General features: G+C 41.5%; 1 protein-coding gene across 1 annotated transcript in view; it reads right to left on the reverse strand.

Moving 5' to 3' along the window:
- The window catches only part of LOC117494182 (helicase ARIP4-like), a 71466-nt gene that overhangs the window by 43297 nt on the left and 13449 nt on the right, over nucleotides 1-14720 (reverse strand). The window contains 1 exon segment of the mRNA XM_034144946.1: nucleotides 4357-4517. Within this exon segment, the coding sequence (XP_034000837.1) occupies nucleotides 4357-4471 (115 nt within the window). The 5' untranslated portion in view covers nucleotides 4472-4517.

The following is a 14720-nucleotide window of genomic DNA, read 5'->3' on the forward strand; positions in this document are numbered from 1 at the left end:
ACCAATGAGGGCACGAGATAAGTTTGTGCACAGATGGCAGGCTGACAGGCAGGTAAGCCATCCAGTTATTTTAGCCGGGCCGGCTAAAATTATTGGTCGTGCTTTTTACAGTATTACAGCTTCCACAGATGAATTTTATGGATTTTTTGTCAAAGGTATCATTGCTATCAGGATGTTAAGAGCATTCCATGGAATATAACAAAAAGTGTATCTCGAGCCGGTTTCTCAAACTTACCTACCCTACCTTTAATTAAAATGACTTAGCAACATGTTATTTCATACATGCGTGTTATGTGATGCAAGTGGTCACTATGACAACCTAAAACTTGTCCTCAGAGAAAACCCAACACTCACAAGCAAACACAATATTGACCTGACCTTCAGCCACAAAGAAATACATCCAAAAACATATAAAGCACAGCTCCATGTGCGTCAGATAATTTCAAAAGATGTTTCCAGATGCAGAGTGTTCACGACCACCAGGGTGAAATCTTTTAAGAAATGTAAGAGTTAATCGCTTTCGGAATAACTATAGCAACAATGTGACAGAATCTCATGCACATATTGTAATCTGTAATAATCATACAATACATTTGTTCAAAATCCGAAAAAGTGTTATTCTTGTGCTCATAAAGCTTCAAACCGTACACATTTTAACTGGCTATGTTCTCATATTCTACTATTCTCTGCTCTATAAAATCACATCTCTTTCCTATTTTCTCTCTATGGAATGGCAACATGACATTTGAGTTTTCAAAGTGGAGGTAAAACACAAAAGGACAGAGAGCAGAGGAAGAGATGATAATATAGCTTCAATCAGCTGGAAAGCCCTATAAAGTTCCATACAGGCAAACATTTAAAATAATATTGACGTACGTGAAGACACAATTAACAATAAAGTATTTAGAAAAAGAAAGAAAATAACGTGTTGAATGTAGAGGAATGGAGGTAAGCCATTGAAGATCAGAAGAAGAGAAATGAGTGAATGAAACAAATGGGGGATGTCGATCCTCGAAAAGGAAACGGTCACAACTCGGCGGGGGTCAGCTTCCTGGTGACAGTTGTCATGGAAACCATAGGACAAAGAGACGGCGGGGGGCTGACGATGTCACCAGAGCAAAAATAGATTTGCAAATGGAGGAAGATAAACATGTAAACTTATTTTTCTCCATCAGACTTTTTTTTGAGGGTTTTAAATGTAGCTGCCAAACAGAAACTTAATTTAAGAAACTGCAGTAACTGTTTGTCTCCTGTGCTCAACAACAGATTTTGGATGTTGGAGACATTTTAGAGTAAGTAAGTATACACATAAGTCAAATACATATGTGTATTGTACGTATTTGTCAATTCCGATAAACATCGACAGGGTAAACTTGCAGCACCATCATTTGTTCCCTCTTACCAGGACTTTTCCACACTTAGGGAATCAAACCAGCAACCTCACAAACCCACTCCTCCAGCCTTAGGGCTTTCTGTCATTTCTGGATCAGTTACACAAAGTGTTGCACAACTTGTTTTGATAAAAATGTTTTATCAGCCTGAACATTAAGCAAGAAAGCAGGAGGACCAGAACTCCTTTTTGTCGGATGATGAATAGTACATCATTTCTGTCTCTCGCACACAGAGCCTAAATAACACAGCCAGCATTACCCGCATATACTGTAGCATCAAACAGGCTACTGCAATTAGGACAACATGTACAGCCCGGGAGTGTGTGTGTGTGTGTGTGTGTGTGTGTGTGTGTGTGTGTGTGTGTGTGTGTGTGTGTCAAGAGTTCTTCACAGGTTCACAGGGCTGTGATCCCTAGGCCTGAACATATCAGGCAATCTGCTACATTAAAGGGTTATGTAATGCTGACTCATGGTTCTCTATAGGCAGAAAACTTTACACAAACATGTGTTGGCCACTTGCATACAAGTGATTCCACAGGAAGCACTAATAGATCTATGCATGTATTTATACTGCAGAAAAACAATCTGTTCACCATGACTTGAGGCTCTACAAAAGAAGCCAAATACAGCATTCAACATTTTCTAGATCAATCGAATTGAGGGTGACCAGACTCTTAAAGAGGACATATAATGCTCATTTTCTAGTTCATATTTGTGTTTCGTTCTTTTACTGCAGGGGTGTCCAAACTTTTTTCACTGAGGGCCACATACAGAAAAATATACGAAGGGCTGGGCCACTCACTAGAGATTAGGTATATTGCCTCATAAATTAAGTTATAAGTTGGCTAAAAAATCAAATGTAGGTAAATGATGCTTGTTACTTCAATATGCTTAAAGAAAAAACAGCCTTCATCCCAGCTCTCCATAGGGTTTCATTTATCTTGTTGGCAGCTCATTCCTTAAAACAGGAGCCTGAGATTGCTTATCATAAGAGGAAATATGACGGGTCTATTTCAAGCTTGTTATGATAATAAGTTATTGGGCTTTTTCTTATCAACTTAGATTTTTTTGAAATTGTTTTCAACTTTAATTGACTACATTTATTTGAAAATGGGCTTATTGAAAATTACTGTGTAATATAGGTTTACATATTTTACATTTACATATTTAAGAAGTACAAGACAAGCAAAAGTTTAATTTGTGGGCCATATTTCATTATACTTTTGGAATTAGCTGAGGGCCGATTCAAAATGGCCAGCGGGCCGCATTTGGGCCCGGGCCGTAGTTTGGACACCCCTGCTCTACTGTGACATGTTTACATGCTTCAATGTTCAAAAATCTCTTTATTTTTCTCATACTGCCTGCAGAACCTCTTTTCACCCTCTGTCCCTTAGCCTATCATGTGCACAATGTGTTGGAGCGCTGGCCAATAGGAGGGCAAGTGTTACGTAGTGATGTCACTATGGAGGCGTTTCAGGCAGATTTACATGCAGACAAACCTATATAACACACTACAGGAAAGCGGAAACCCAATAAAGCATAGTGGGGCCCCTATAATGGAAGTGGGTTTATAGAAGACTGCCGCATGATTGAGTACAAATAGTTGTGTCTCTGTGATAGGCGGTTAGGGCTTTGTCAGACAACGTGAAATATTAACTAATCGTATCAGCTTAATCTTCTGCTCTAGTCAGTGTCACAAGTGCTTTTGGTTCCATAAGTCAAGTAAAGGATCTGAACTCACCAAAAGAGCACAAGACGTACCCCCCCCTTAGCATATCACGTACAATGTGTTAAAGTGCTAGCCAGTAAAAGAGTGTTACATAGTGATGTTATTATGATACGGATTAAACACAGGCGTTTCAGAAAGGCCCTGTATATCTTTGGGCTACATGAATTATGGCTCTTGTAGTTTTTATTGAGCCGTGCACAGTAGTGACCGGAATGGATAAAGAACTACTCATAGGGCTCAAAGCATTAAAACCTTTAAGGAAGGGAAATCAAATTGCTGGCATGGAGCGCAGTGAAAAAAAACTCACAGAAAGTTCTGGGAGGAAGGTCTTAAAACTCAAGTTGGTCCTCACAAAGATAGAAGTATGAGAAAAAGCGTTGATATTAAACACCTCTGCAGTTAAACCCACTTTTAGCTTTATGCATTGACAGTTAATTTCTTCAGAGCATGAGATGTTTATATAAAGCAAATCACCTGAAAAAGCAGTCTGAGTGTCTAAAGAGCGTTACTATGGTAAGTTAAGTTGATGAAATGTGATGCGACGAGTTACCAAGGTGCTCTCTGATCGCGCTGCACCCCCTCCTTTAATCTTTCATTTGAATCTAAGAAACTGTAAATACTAAGCTCCTCTCTACGGGTAATGATGTCAAAGTCATCCAAACACTGACGTCATTAAAGGTATCCAACTAAAGTTAAATTTGACCTCTTACACACACACTGAGGCACACAGATGACTCAGCATCTAACACAACAATGATGATTCACTGCGTTATGCAACGCAAACTGGCAACAGAAGAAATGAGAGGAGACGAGGGAGTTTAGAGGAGATCAAAAGGTTCATATGGAGAGCTTGTCTGGTCTGTAAGTGTCTCTAAATGCAGTTTAATATTTTAGGCAGATGAGATATTAGAAGCTTTAGTTAGTGTTGCAAGTAAAGAATGAAATGATAATTGAAGCCAAACTGTGGCAAGTTTCCTAGATTTGTCCTATTATCCTCGTCAGTTGACAGCGTCAGTCTTTTTACCCATAAACCTTTGTTTTGTAGGGTTGTATGGATGTAATCAATGCTCACATTATTTCAGATTTAGGCATTTAGTGTGTCAATTGTTATTTGGAGTGCTCATATTTCTGCTAGGCTCATCAGCACTTATTTCAAACATAAATGATTCCACACATCTTTCAATTGCAACCTTACTTAAAGAGATTATTTGGTCATAATCTACCATTCTGACTCACCAGGTATCCACTCATCTTCATCATCTCCGTCGTTGTCATCGTCTCCATCAGTGATGTAGCAGACCTCCATCTCCCTCTTCCTCCCATTCAGCCGCTCCTCTTCTTCAGCAGACATCCTGACCCGCAGGCTGCTGCTACCTCAGCATGGCCGCACTGCACACCTGAAGCAGAAATACAAGGTGAGGATGAATAGATGACAAAGTGCAGGTATAAACACAGAGACACTGATTTAATGAATTTGAATGTATTTGTATTAGCTTGTCTCGGTTGATCTTCAGCCTCGGGTTTGAAGCTAAATGAATAAATGAGAATCGTATCTGTGTTGTTGATCTGTAATATTACAGTGTTACGTTGATTTGTTTGTCTTTCTCGGTCCATGCACTACGCATTTCAGTGGTTTTGTGTTAGAAAAACAAAACAACCAATCAGATATTTTTCTGGGTCTCTGGGTAGAATATCCTTCAACCAAGGTATTCTATATCCTTGATAGAAGGCCCTGGCCGTTGCACTGAATGAGAGCGTACGTTTGGATTGACAGTTTGATCAACCAATCATATATTGATTCATTGATTTGTAGCCAATGGGCGTATTCTTTCAGAGTTTCCCTCGGTTCCAGGGTATTCTAGAAGGCCCGGTAGTTCACTGGCTCGAGACAGAGGATCTAGATCAGGGGTCGACAACCTTTTTGATATGAAATGCCATTTAAAAAATAAAATCTGATTAGTATGCCGACGTTCGTGAACTGTAAACGGGGGGGGGGGGGGGGGGAGCTTGACGCTCGTTACCTGTCAACGGGGGGGGGGGGGGGGCTCGTGAACTTTCAACTGAAGGGCGGGGGAGCCTCGCTGCGGGGAAGCTGTGGACCTCTGTCACCTGTCAGCGCAACTTACATGATGCCGTTTAAACACATTTAAATAAATAAAGGGCGGTGCCGGCCGTCAGCGAACCGCAAGCCCGGTCATCAACGGCCCGCTGGCGACCGGCTCGGTTCGCTGACGACCGGACGTACTGTGATTCTCCAGACCACACAGTTGGCCAGTCCGCCCCTGTGTAGCATATTATTTTCGATGACAGATGTGCCACTGGGCTTTCAACTAAAGACACAGCCACGCAAAAACTGCGGCATGTACAGCTCCTATACTGCAATGTGTGAAGTGCGCTACACCCCTGATCGTTTCACCATGGAGGAAAGCAGCAGAAAGTCGACTGGAGAGAGAGCGGGGCATAGAAGTTATCCTTCTGCGCTGCGTTGCGTGCATGGCTTCCTTCTGCAGGGGGAGACGCGCTCTGCCGGCGGTCTCGTTCAGGATCCGAAAATACAATTTAAATATTTTTGCACACTTATTCCTAGTGTGCCACTGGTTACGGTCCCTGATCTAGATAAATGCGACGTAGCAATTCATTTGCCGTTTTATTGTTTTTAACGCTGAAATGGCAAGTGCAACAGGTGAAGATGATGTTGTTGCGGAATTGTTGTGAGTACCCTTTTCAAGACGACAATTCAGTGAAAAGACGGACATTATAATGGCGGGGGGGGCAGGGGGCTACGGGGGGCTGCGGGGGACTGCGGGTGGTGCGCAGCGCGGGTATGTGTGTGTCTACAGAAGGTCCAGTTGTGATAGACACGGTTCGCCACTGTAAACATGTCACAGTAGAGGCACAAAAACACAATTATGAACCTGAAAATGTGCACAATATGTCCTCTTAAATTACAACAAAAATGAAGTATTTAGGTCTTTTCTTGTATTTGTGTAATTTGTGTTTTCTCTGGTGGAAATAAAATACATCAAATCATTTTGATTCTCTCCTGTATAAAAACAGTTTTTGTATACTAAAAGATAGGACAGGAGCATATGGTTCTTTGTGAGAGACGTATCAAAGATCATGACCTGATGAAACACAGATGAAACAGAGCTGCAGATGGACAGGAGGAAATAAACCTCAGAGAGACACAGTGAGAGAGCTCTCAAGACTCTGTGATGCTTTTAAAGCTCCATCTCTCAGCGGCAGGGAAATTACCCTGGCATTACTCCGATGCTTTTCTGTGTGCCAGAGTGAAACAACCATAAGCTGGAACCACAGACTGCTGCTGTGCCGTTCATTATCAGCTGCGAAGCGGCAAAAACAACGTTTTGTTTAGCTTTATGGCACAATGATAACACAAAGATATCATTACTAATGTCATAATTCACAGCAGTATTAAAGAAACCTTGACAATAGCAATTTAGAAGACAAAGACTTTCTCCATGCAAACAACACAAATATATAAATCACATGAATTCTCCCAGGCAATGGCCTATAACCACCACCATAAACAAGAATTATCGCTTTTGTCTTCTTGCTTTATTCAAAACAAAGGCTTCAAATAATATTCACCCCGGCGCAGATGAGCCCAGACTCACAGTATCACAGCACGGGTTACCCTTGATCCCCTGCCAGCTCACCTTGCATAACATTACACAGCAGATTACACAACAGGTGACACCAGCCAAGTTCACCAATTGGCCTCGGATTGACAATTTCAAAAGCCTCATAAATCCAGCAAAGCTAGACTTTGAACCCTAACACCTAATTGATGGATTTCAGATTTGTTGTAGAAAGACATTAAAAAAGGTAGAAGTGCTAACTTTTGGAAGATTTGCAATTTGGGACGGCACTGTGCAAGTAGAATTCTGTAGCAGTAATCATCATGCTCTCTTTGAGTCTCATTATATTCCTTTTATGTTAAAGGGAGTGAAATTAAACTGTGGCTCATTTTCCTGAGAAACCTCCTCAAATCAGCTCAAGGACTGTGTGGAGGACGCACAGTGGATATCATTGCTGCAGCACTGATCCTCTTCAAGACAAAATAGATCCGGGCTAAGGAAGCAAAACCCCTTCTGTCAAAGAGAAGCCCATACTTGTCCATGAGAGTATACGTGAAACGAGGTTCAGCTTCTACATCCTACATTTCCTACAGGGTTTGAACCCTAAAACCATTACAACGCAGTCTTCACAAAAGGTCAGAGAACCGGCAAGTACTATATACTATACTATACTATAGTAAACACTATATCACATCATATCAAAAGAGCTGACTAATGTCGTTTTTTAAATTTTACAAAAACATGTTTTGCCTTTTAAAAAGGTCCCCTATTATACTATTTTTCATCAATATATTATAGGTCTCAGATATATACAAAGCATGTCTCTGAAGTGTTTGGCTCCAAATACCAAACAGATCGTGCATTGCAGCATCCCATAATCCCCTCTGTTTCAGCCCTGTTTCAAAAGTGCTGATTCTCTGTCTTTTACTTTAGATGAAAATAAGGAGCCACTCCCAACGCCCCTCAGAGATATTTGGTTAAAAAGAACACTAGAACCTAGTTCATGCAAACCTTTTCACCCCCAGATAGTCCCTGCTAGAGAGCAGGTACTTTCCTGGGGAGGAAAAGGTTCCAATTTCTGACGTGGCGAATTGCAAAAAACCACGCCCCGTAAAACTCTGAAAAGTTTTGTGAAGCCGCCATTTTATTTGCTCGCATTAGCATTAGCCCAGCGCACCATCGGAGAGAGACTAACTTATGGCAACAAAAAAAACAACATGGGAGCGGTGGAGTGATGAGGAGGTGTCGGCGCTTTACTCGGAAGGCTTCTGTAGAAACTGCTGGGAGTCCCAGCAGCTTCTACAGAAGCCAGTACCCAACTCCGGGGACTTCCGGCCGGGGACTTCGGGTGGCAGCATACGCCGTGAAGTTGTTTGCGGCCTGCTAGTAAACCCAAAGCAGAAGAAGAAGAAGTGACGTCAGCGGCTTCATTTGCGTAATCCTCCCTCAGGGACTTATTCCGGTGTGAACGCGATCTACTAGGACAGTTCCGGGACTAAAGAGTTCGGCGGGACTAAATACTGGGAACTAAGTACGGCAAAGTACTAATTCAAGTTGGTGTGAAAGGCTAATGGTGCTCTAGGAGGAGATTCAGGTGATAAAGTGGGCGTGTGTTAACTTGGTTGGTGATTGGCTAATGGTTAAACAAGCCAAAAAATCGTTATGACATCATAAAGTGGCCAAAATCATCAGGGACAGTTTCATCCCACAGGCTATAAGACTGTTAAACACCTGGGGCCTCATTTATAAACGTTGCGTACGCTCAAAAGATGGCGCACGCCAGTTTCTAAGCAATCTTTGCGATTTATAAAAAACAAACTTGACGGGAAAATGTGCTGTCCTCCACGCAAACTCTGACCCATGCGTATGCACTAAGCACAAAAACGGGAGAGACGAGAAACTGTGACACCGTTGGCAGAAGGAAGAATGGAGAAAAATATGTGGAAATAAATACCATAAATAAAATGTTACCTCTCATTTATCATATATGAAGAATTCATTTGCAAAAATTGATTAAAGCCAATCTTAAAATGATTAAACAAACGCCTGTTTGAGACTCCTCAGTGCACACAAAAACGTAACTTGGAGAAATAAATAAATACGGAAATGTTATTGATCACCCCTCCATTATGTTCTCTTGTTAAGAAATGTATTCTCATAAATGATGCGGTAAGCAGGAGGACAGCATTACTTTAAACTGACGCCGTTTTGCATTTCTATAGGTTGTATAGATACGAGCATGGTTTATAGGCCTATAGCCTACTATCATGTTTAATCGTGTTTTGTGCCATTTGCCAATACTTGATAAGTCGCTCGTAAAACACAGGAGGTATGGAAACTAAGAACACCATATTTGGTCAATTGTACAGCTGATATAACACAACACATTAGTTTTATTTCCCTTAACTGGTGGATATAGAGTTGCTGCGGGGGAGTTCAGATGCACAGGGTGCAGTGGAGACGCTGCGCACAGCTGATCGACAGCTGGAACACAAACCACGAAAACAATTCAGATCCAGTCGTCATGACTCCACTCCGGAGGGATTCCCCAATCATTTCTTACAGTTTCTCATCATGGGGGGGGGTCTCCATGTGTATTTTGTCATTAACTTTTTTCGGACCACTTATCTATTCATTTTGGTGACGATCTGACCTCCATGCTGCTACTCTCTGGTTCAAACTGCATCCACCAAACAATGTGATTTATCTCGACCTCCCCAAAAGAACCAAAATCTGACACGGTGTGAAATGTCTTTTTTAGCTGTTCTGTCGTCATTTCCTGCGATATTCTTCATGCAGTCAGTCAAAATGAATATTAATACGGGGCGTTTGACTATTTATAGGCAAATATGGGCGTTACGTGAAGCCCGCAAAAGCTGCGCCGCATTTCGAGTTGATTGTGATTAATAAAGGGAAACCGGCGTAGGACGTGCGTGCGCAGTGTTTTATAAATCGGAATATCTTTGTGCGTATTTATTTGCTTTGTCCTACGTAAGCCACCTTCCCACGTGAATCCTACGCAAGGCTTTATAAATGAGGCCCCTGAACTTTTGAAACAACATCCTTAACATTCATCTGGCTGCAACTTACAAATTATTTATCTAATATATCATATTCCAATCACTTGTATATAGACTCTTATTGCACTATTTTTCTTTTTGTATTTACTTGCACTATTTTTTCAGTTTTATTGTGTTGCACTGTTGGAGGAGCCTGTGAGCTAAGATGTTCATCATCATAACTACACTGTAGCTATGACTAATAAAAGCCTTGAACCTTGAAAATCTGATCAACTCATTTTCAGACAGGTTTTTATATAAATGGATCAGGACAAAAAGTGAGCGAATCTTTTTTCCTGAAACTTTTAGAGTATCTTTACAAAGACATGTTTATGTATAAAAGACGTGAAAAGGTGGATTTTTGCATAATAGGTAACCTTTAATGACAATACAATTAAGGGAACTTGTTGTCCGATATATCCTGGTGGTGAACCACGTTCACCATCTTAGTTTGATGTGCTTGCATTGTTAATTAGCATAAACAGAACATTCCAGCTGAGACAAAATCATTGGAAACATTTCAATTTGAAGAAAACATTTACATAATGTTATTAAAATCTTTTTTGGTGCCTTAAGTAAGCCCACGAGCATCAGAAAGTGCAACACTGTTATCACATCATCAACCACAGAACAGTGCTGGGAAAGTGCACTACAGTTTACTGGGAACAGGAACATGCAGTTCTTGGATCAGTGCAATTCTTGTGTAACATTACATGCCAGGGAAGAGTGGGCTGCAGATTTAACTGAGGCCCTCAGTGTGCCTTTTCCTCAGGACACTTGTGTTACTGTTTGAGCATTTCTGTCTAAGATTGCCATTCACAGCCAGAGTCATGTTACTGACATGGAAAACTCTCGCTACTTGGCCAAAAAACATCAATGTAAAAAAGTAGATTGCACTTAAGCAATAAATGTATAAACTCTTAAACTATGCTTACAATAACTTTGCCTTTACTGGTGCACTTTTTACTGTGTTACTGAATGACCATATGTTTAAAAGCAGGTTCTGTAAGTTCAAAAGAGAAGCAACACTGGGAAGAAATTGTCTTGTTAAGACAGTTTTTTTTAACTTTCCCTCGAAGTAACCTGACTTGACTTATACATTGTGAAACGTTGGTCACATGACTCTCCCGCAGACATGCTGCACAAATTGTTATGAGCCTACACAAATTGAAAGTCACTTCCAACCAAGAAAACTGCTGAGTCATCGCCATCAGGCCTTATGTAGCGTTAAATACCAAAGGAAGGTGAGCCAAGCTGTTGAGTTCACGTCAGGCCTTTAACCTGTTAAATGCCACTTACATAACATTATATATATATGTTTGCGGCTCTCAGCAGCACTGCGTTGGTCCAGCAGGTTAGACAACCCTTTTTAACTCTGCTTGGCTTTGGCACATCAACACTTGTACAATAAAATGCAACAACTTTGTGAAGGATGTCCAATGGGCATTGTAGCGCCACACATTTTTAACAAATGATTCATTCCAACCACTGGAGGAAGATATCCATCATCTAGTACAGCTGCAATGATTTGTAGACTCATCCATTAGTCAATCGACAAGTCTTTTGAAAGTCTTTTCATCTGTTAAGTAATTATCACAAATCCTTTCAAATATAGAGATTTCATGCTTTTCTGTGTTTTACATCACATTAAAGAGAACATCTTTGGGTTTTGGACTGACAAAACAAGACCTTTAAAGACACCACGTTGCAGTTTGAGACATTTTCACTATTTTCTGAGATTCTATAGAGCAAACTATCAATCGGGTCGGTTCCAGCACTTCATGGGAGCAAAAGTGTGACATTAAGGGACATTTATTCAAGATGATTACAACCATTTCAATTCACAATCAGGCTAATGTTAAGTCAGAAAAAATAGCATATTCGTATTATTATATTCTTATAATCCTTTAGGGTTTTTATTATACACCATTTGTCTTGGTCAGCTTTTTTCCAGGGACAGCTATTACGTTTATTTGCATTTTGTAATTGCCTCTTGTAGCTGTCATTGTTATAGTGGAGTCGGCATTCATAGAATGGGCATTGCATTGCCTACACATGCAAAAGGGATACTCACAAACAACAGGCATACTTGATGTGATGGAGAAAAGCAAAGCTGATGCAGGCAAGCAAACATTTAGGCCCCGCTCACACGGGACCGTTTGCGTTTATGCACAGTATGCGTATTCAAAAAAGTCTTCCGTTCACATGCATTAGTTTCATTTAACGTGTCTGTTCAAACGAGGCCGCGGGAAACGCTGTAGTACATATGCCGGGACTGTAAGTGGCGCTGTAACTTCTGCCAAAATACACCAAAAGCCGCGAAGAAGAGCAGCCCAGCAGCCCCGCCACAATGTTGCCATGGCTACCCTTCTGTTTAAGCCCCGAAACTGAAACTGAAACTGAAAGAAACCGAATCTGTGGATATTGCATCCCGACCAAGAAGGTCTCCGTGGAGAGGACGGCTCAGAAAGAGAGATATTCTCTACAAACACCGGGTGAGATCCTCCTTTGTCAATATAATGGATCAATGCATGAAATCTGACTCTGTTTATTTTGTTTAAGGAGTATATTGGGCGTTAACAATTCTGGTTTGCCTTTTATAATATTATTTCATTCAAGAACCCCTTGTGCGTTTAATTAACACAGCTATTTTTGATAGTTGCTGCAGGAGAGGTGGGGAGAGGCGGGGCTATCGTTATTTTTTCAGGAAATATTCGTATAGAGGTGATTACACGGACTCGGTTGACCCCCCAGAGCGTTTCGTTTGCAAATCTATCCACCTTGGGACCCGTTATTGTTTGTGGGGTCAGTTTCTATCGGCCTCGTGTAAATAATAGGGCTATACGCACGCGAAACTATGCAGATACAAGCAGTTTTCTCCTCGTGTAAACGGCGCCTTAGTCACAAGTTTAATATCACTGTCGGATCACATTGTTGTCCGTCTGTACAACAAAAGAACTACAACAGCGGAAGAGCCAGAAAAAGGTAAAGACCTTTAAGTGATATATCAACAGAGAGATATCTTTATTTGTGTTAAAGCAGCTTCCACCAACTTCCAAAAACTCTCTTGAAATGTCTCACACACAAAGAGTTGAAACCATCGACACCCTACATCACCTCACCTTACAAAACCTCACCTGGAGGCGTTCCAAGGACATCTCATCAGCTTGCATTGCATTGTGGGAGTGCAGCATTGCCAGCTAGGATGAGAAGCCATTTCAATTCAGTGAATATAGAGGCGGGATGCTGATGAGGGCAACATATAAAAAGACCAGAGAGAGGAATATAAATAAAGAGACGGAGGCATGAAGGATGACGGTATGATGAGGGAGGAGGGGGGGGGGATAAGAGGCAGGGGAGCAGTCTGGTATCTTAAAACTACCCCATGATCAAAAGGGGGGAGGGGGTGAGTCAACCTACATTTCTCTGGTTAGAAAATAGGACAAGCCTGTAGCCTGAACCAGCAGGTGGTCATATACATGAGACCCCCCCCACACACACACACAGATAATCCACTGCTGTGAATATCTCAGGGCACATGGACACTAAAGCTGCTGTAAAACACTCCGATGCCTTGTGACTAGCATATCTGGATGTTTTCGATAAAAAATCATTTGTTTTGCATTGATATAAAAATGTAATCACACCAACAATCTAGAAATCTAGAGACGCAGCTCCAGCTATTCAACATTTGTATTTTTCACATATATAATTAAGGTAAATCCAGGTGACAATACTTTTTTGTAGTGTAACATCAGACAACAAAAATATTCAACTACAGTATATTCCAAAGTCTAAAGGTTTGACTGATGAGTTGTGCTTTTTTATTGGTTTCATCCGCACACCAAAAGAGGATCTTATATATTACAGGTTCAAACCCCACTGCAGTCAGCATGTCGTTGTGTCCCTGAGACACTTCACCCCAAATTGCTCTGGGGATTGTCCACAGTATTAAGTATGTAAGTCGCTTTGGATAAAAGCGTCTAACAAGTGACATGTAATGTAATGTAATTAATTGTGGTGAACATAAAGACTCTTTTTCTCATCGCGGGCCGTGTTCGGGATTGAAATTGCTAGCACATGTGCTCTCCTACAGCTAGGTATGTCCTTCTCAGGGTTTCATGTACAAAATACCTCACATATGCACCCACTTACACCATGTAATTAAAGAGAGAGAGAGAGGACATAAAGAGTGATACGTAAGGAAGGGGGCAGTGAGAAGACAGCTGCTTGCATAAGCTGCCTTACATAAGATCTGGCTAATAATGCCACTCTTTAGCTTGCTAGAAAAAGTTGTACAAGCACACACACACACACCTCCCCTTGCTCCTAACCTGGTAATCATTTGTATCCTATATTTGGTTTGACATTTTCCCTTATTTCCAAACATGTCCTCACTTTTCTTGAAACACACACACACACACACACACACACACACACACACACACACACACACACACACACACACACACACACACACACACACACACACACACACACACACACACACACACACACACACACACACACACACACACACACACACACACACACACACACACACACACACACACACACACACACACACACACACACACACACACACACACACACACACACACACACACACACACACACACACACACACACACACACACACACACACACACACAAGCTCAATGGGGTTTATAATGGGGGAGGAGATACATAGTAATAGAGAGTAATGGCGCGTTTCCACTACAGCCCGCAGCCCGGTTTAAGAGGGCTGTGACGTCAGCGGCCCGTTTGTGGTTGCGTTTCCACTTGGCCTAGTACCGGCCGGCGGGTCCTAATTCACAGTTTTTCTGGCCTCATAAAATCGTGGGGCCAGGGCCAAAGACAACCGGGCTGAGTTTGTGACGTCAACGCTCTCGGCTGCTGATTGGTCGGAGAGAATCGT

This window comes from Trematomus bernacchii, unplaced genomic scaffold (genome assembly GCF_902827165.1).
Source record: "Trematomus bernacchii unplaced genomic scaffold, fTreBer1.1, whole genome shotgun sequence".
Taxonomy (NCBI): domain Eukaryota; kingdom Metazoa; phylum Chordata; class Actinopteri; order Perciformes; family Nototheniidae; genus Trematomus; species Trematomus bernacchii.